This window comes from Vicia villosa, linkage group LG7 (genome assembly GCF_029867415.1).
Source record: "Vicia villosa cultivar HV-30 ecotype Madison, WI linkage group LG7, Vvil1.0, whole genome shotgun sequence".
Lineage (NCBI taxonomy): Eukaryota > Viridiplantae > Streptophyta > Magnoliopsida > Fabales > Fabaceae > Vicia > Vicia villosa.
In genome coordinates, this window is record NC_081186.1 from 125,005,925 (window position 1) to 125,011,381 (window position 5,457).

General features: G+C 36.0%; 1 protein-coding gene across 1 annotated transcript; it reads right to left on the reverse strand.

Moving 5' to 3' along the window:
• Positions 1-224: 224 nt before the first annotated feature.
• On the reverse strand, positions 225-1,752 carry LOC131618498 (uncharacterized acetyltransferase At3g50280-like). The gene has a single exon (XM_058889710.1). It carries the CDS (start codon positions 1,737-1,739, stop codon positions 432-434), a length of 1,308 nt encoding a protein of 435 aa, XP_058745693.1. The 5' UTR covers positions 1,740-1,752; the 3' UTR covers positions 225-431.
• Positions 1,753-5,457: the final 3,705 nt, after the last annotated feature.

Sequence of the window (5,457 nt, forward strand, 5' to 3'; positions counted from 1 at the left end):
TCCATTCTAAGTATGTTTCCGCAATATTAAAAACATATCCAGAAGATGAGATACTAAGAGAAAGAAAAGAAATTAAAGAAAGAGAATTTTTAATTGATAAAGAACACAATTCAATCCCCCTTTCTTGTGTTTTTCTCCACCTTCAGAGGTAAGATATTTCCAAACTACCTAAGCGCTAATGAAATTTAATCTAGAGTGTTTTTCATATGATCAATTTATTCATTTATTTTTTTTAACTTTATAAATAATAGCAAATTAATGTAACATGGCATAAAATTTCAGCCTCATTATTCATTATTGCACAAATACAAAGGAATAAGATTTCAGCCTCATTATTTATTCTTATACAAATAGAAAATTAAAAGCCTTTGAACTAAAATGGTACATCGAAGATTTATCATTAATTACATCTTAGAAGGCACATTATGTGATCACATCATAAATTCAGAATCATTTCCCATTGCCTCCAAAATTTCATAAGGATGACACACTTCAATCTCTAAACTACCTTTATCTACACCTGCATACATAAAAATCTTCCCATTTCTTTTACTCGCATACCCACTTATAACTCCTAAAGGTTTTCCCCAACCAAAATCATTCCCATAAAAATCAAACCAAGGTGAACTAGCAATCACCAATGAATTGTTATTAACCACATCATCAGGAGTAATGACAAAATTTGGTGTTATTGACCAATTTTGATAATGACTCCTTAACATTTCATCAGAGTGCAAAGCAATCATCTTATTCATCTTCAATGCACCTTTTCCCAATCCATCATCTTCCAACAATTCACCAGCTTTCATGGTAACCACACATTCTATCACAGCAACACCATAATAATTCTCTGGCAAAGGAGGAATCAATCTTTGTTTAACGCCTATATCCAACACAAAATGCACTTCTGTTTGTAGGTCAAGATTTTTAGAACGTATAAAAGAACGCCAAATATGAGTGAAAAGGGCTTGAAAAGAAGATATGTTTGTTGTACCAGCCTCTAAGTTGGCTTTGAATTTTAGTTTTGCAATATTCTCTTTTGTGAAATGAAACATTCTCATTGGGGGAATGATATGATCATTCTTAGAGTGATTATTTTGTGACACTATTGCAAAAGGAAATCGAATAGGACATTCAATACCTTTTGGATACCAACGTTCAAATATTGGAAGTTTGGATAATTCCAAAGAACCTTTGGAGATTCTCGCCCATGAATTCGTAAAATGGGTAAACAAATTACCATCACCAACCACGTGGTTGATTGTCACGCTAATAAAGATGCCGTCAATTAATTCTGTGACTTGAACGGCAAGTAATGGTTGTGATATCCCATCGTAGTTAAAAACTCCATTCAATGAAAAAAACGAGTGATGAATATTAAAAATATAAGTGGGTTCAAGAATATCGACAACACTAATATTTTTAGCTAGAGCGTAAACAAAGAGTGCACCTTTATTGTTGCACATGATAGAACAAGAGATAAGGTCATTTTCATGTTGTGTGATATTGAGCCGACCTGCAAGAGGCTGGAAATAATCAAGGGTAGAGGAAAGAGAGTGTTTAAGATGTTGGATTCGATTTGGTGTGTCTAAATTGATAGAGTGGCGATAAAGATAACCCATTTGACTATATTCAAATGTTAGGAATTGTAGATCCCATGGGTTTAGATCAATTGTATGATGATTTGAGTGATTTGGTGCATGAATTGCGGTGGAGGAAAGGATTTGAACAGAACTCATATCTAAGGAATTAGATATAATTGTGGTGGGTTTGTATGTCACAAGACTCATAATTATATAGCATTTAGATTATAATATTAAATGTTAAAATATAATATGTGTGTCCCTCGCGTTATATTATTTGATTAAGATTGTTTCAATAATATCGAATATTATATTGATTGAGTAAACGAAATCATATATTATAATGTTTACGAGATTTTTCGTTAATAAAAAATTTAAAACAAATCTGTTTTGCAATCAAATAAAGACTTGTTATTTTAGTTATATTTAAAAACTATATTAAAAAGTCTTACATGACATCAGACTACCTACTATAATTTTTAATTTATAAATGGCGTCAATTTTAAAATTAAATTGATCAAATGAAAAATTAAAGAGACAAGCAAGGAATAGAAAAAAATTACAAACGGAGGAACCAAGATTTCTGAGTCTCAACGTTAATATTAGCAGTGTGGTCACAATTTTTTATCGAGTTTCGGATAAGACATTTGATGTATGTGAACCGCAACCGCAAGTGAATTTTTTTTTTGAATAACCATTTTTTTAAAAAAAATTTCAGAAATAACCAAGATTTCAAAAAAATTACACAAATGTCATTTTTTTTTTAAAAAACACACGTTGTCGCCAGGGGGGGTGGCGACAACACTGGGCCTGCAATGCAGTCGCCAGTGGGCCTGGCGCCCATGTGTTGATTTTAGGTGTTGTCGCCACCCCCCCTGGCGACAACACCCCCCCTTTATTTTTTTTTTTCTCTTTTTTTTTGTAATTTTTTTTTCTTTAACATTAATTTCACTTAAATTTTTTCAGTGTTTTTTTTTTAATAACTACAATTTTGTAATAATTTTTTGTAGTAATTTTCAATATTTTTCAATCTTAGTTTCATTATTTCCACCTAATTTTTTTAATTATTTCCTCTTAATTTTATTCATTGTTTCCTCATAATTATTTCTTTCAATATTAATGTAATTTTTTTCATTATTTCCTCTTAATTTTTTTTCAATATTAATGTAATTTTTTTCATTATTTCCTCTTAATTTTTTTATGGTATTATATTTTAGGTAATTTTTTAGTTTCAAAATTAATGTTTTCGGTACTATTTTCTCTTAAATCTTTGTAAATTTTGTTGGTTCCAAATATGTTCTCCATGGTAATATTTGGTAATTTCTTTCAATATGTACCATGAACTTTTTTTTATTTAGTAATTTTTTTTTTGTGTTGTAACCCATAAAATTTAAAAAAAAAAAAGTTCATTTCATTGAAAAAGTAAATTACATACATCAAGGAAACCAATAACTATGTTGTGGAACTAGATCCACGATTGGGACATTTGGTCCTATTATGTCCTACCTCACGACATATACTACACTTCCTCTGCATTTTTTCAGTTACGTCCATCTCGGTTCTAATACGCCTGCTGTTTGGTCGACCGCTTTTATTCCGACGCATTAAATCGTTATGCCAAACTGTTTCCCCCTCGTACACAGGCCAATATGCTTCCATTGCTACCACCGGGAAGTAATTGTCGTATACGTTGAGCAACGTTGAAACCTTGTAAATTTCTGATACCAAAGATAATGCATCAAAGTGAGTATGTGAACATGCTGCAAGGACATGGGAGCAAGGCATGCGAAATGCTTGAAATTGGCCACAGTCGCACCAACGATCTGGGATATTGACGCGATACTGTTGTCGTGGAAGTCCCTGATTGTGGTCAATTGTTTCCTTTACACTGAAGGTGTGGCCATGACGGTCGAACTCGGTCACCCGATGAGTGTTACCCTTGGCAGATTCCTGTTGTATATATTTCATGCAGACGTCACTATATACCTGTTGTGTTTGTAACACTGAATTCCACCTCTTGCCTCGTGTGGCGAACAAAGTTGCCATCCGAAAATACGTAGCACTAACAATGGCAGTTACAGGTAGGTTTCGTATGCCTTTGAAAACCCCGTTCATTGATTCCACAAGATTTGTAGTCATGTGGCCCCACCTAGCCCCATCGTCGTATGACCTAGTCCATCTTGCTCTATCAATGCTGTCAATCCACCTCCCTGCATCTGGATTTGTCAACGCTATTTCTCGGCGGTAGTATTGAAATCCAGGTTGGTTTAAGGCATACCCCGCGTTCACCAAGTGGTTCTTCAAAAATTTATCCTTGATCTCTCTCATAAAATTCTGTGCTATGTGCCTAATACAGTAGACATGCTTAGACGGAGGGTTGTGCCAACCATTTGCCGGATTGTTGTATGCGCTTTCAATAGAAGCGTGCCTGTCAGAAATCAAACAAAGATTAGGTTGTGGAGCGACTCTAGCTCGGAGATTCTTCAGAAAGAAACCCCAAGCAGCAGCTGTTTCGCCTTCTACCAAAGCAAATGCTATTGGAAAAATGTTGCTATTTCCATCCTGCGCGACCGCCATCAACAAAGTTCCCTTGTATTTCCCATACAGCCACGTTCCATCAATTTGAATAATCGGCTTGCAAAAACCAAAACCGACGATGCATGGTTGAAACGCCCAGAATAGTCTATGGAAGATTCCATTACCTTCGAGAGGGGTTCCGTCCTGGGACTGTGCCGGCAGTGTCTCCAATATAGTAACAGTCCCAGGTGAATACAATTGCAGTGCAGCCAGGTAGCGAGGAAGTTGTTGGTACGATTCCTCCCAGTTGCCGTAGACTCTTTCAATTGCTTTCTGTTTCGCCAACCAAGCCTTTCTGTACGAAGGTCTGTATTTGAACACAGAAACGCAATGAGAAATAATTGCCTTCACCTTCAGGGATGGGTCAGTTTCGACCAGAGGAATGATGGTATGGCATATCATGTCATGACTGAGTTTTCGATGATCTTGCGCCATGTTAGTGGTGACGCAGGTGTGGGCTTGAGATATCGAACGTATCACCCACGCGTTAAACTTCTTTCTGAATGATGCCTTCAGCATGTATCCACATTCCGGGTTTTTGCATGCAATAGTGACTCTCTCTGGATTTGATCGATCGGCTTTAAAATCAACACAATTTGCTAAGTGCCAATTTTTTATAGCCAACAGACAATCATCCTTCGAACGAAACGTGTCACCCTCTTTCAACTCCTCGCTTGACCTCATGTATGGATTGTAGAACATATCGGACGATGGCTCGTCCTCTCCTAAATTAAGCGTTGTGAAATGTGCCGGAGGTGAATATGCATGTGTATCCGGTACTGGATCCGGTACTGGAACTTCTTCGTCACCTTCATCTTCGGATTCACGATTCACCAACTCATCAACAACATCTTCTATATCAGTTTCTTCGTCAATGACATGCTCGGGTTGTTGTTCGTCATCAACAACAGGATCAATAACTTGTGACTGAATATTTTGCGAAGGAGCATTTTGTTCAACCACTACGTACAGTTCCAGATAATCATAACCAAAATACTCATGGGTGAGGAGCATGTTTTGGACCTCTAAGTCAGTTGTTATCTCTGATTGACAAAACATGACTGAGTTGTTAGGTTGAAGAAGGGGTTGTCGGTAAAATATCTGAGACACTGGTTCTCTTATTTTGGATTCGATTTTCCTTTTTAGATAAGAGAAATCTGATTGTCTATTTAGAGCAAAACGTGTTGAGTTTGTGTTTCTAAATAGAAAACCGTTTGTGTCGCAGTGGTATGTCTCACCATTCATATGAACACGAACTTTGAACTGCGAGGTGGATGCCATAATTTTGAAATGTGTT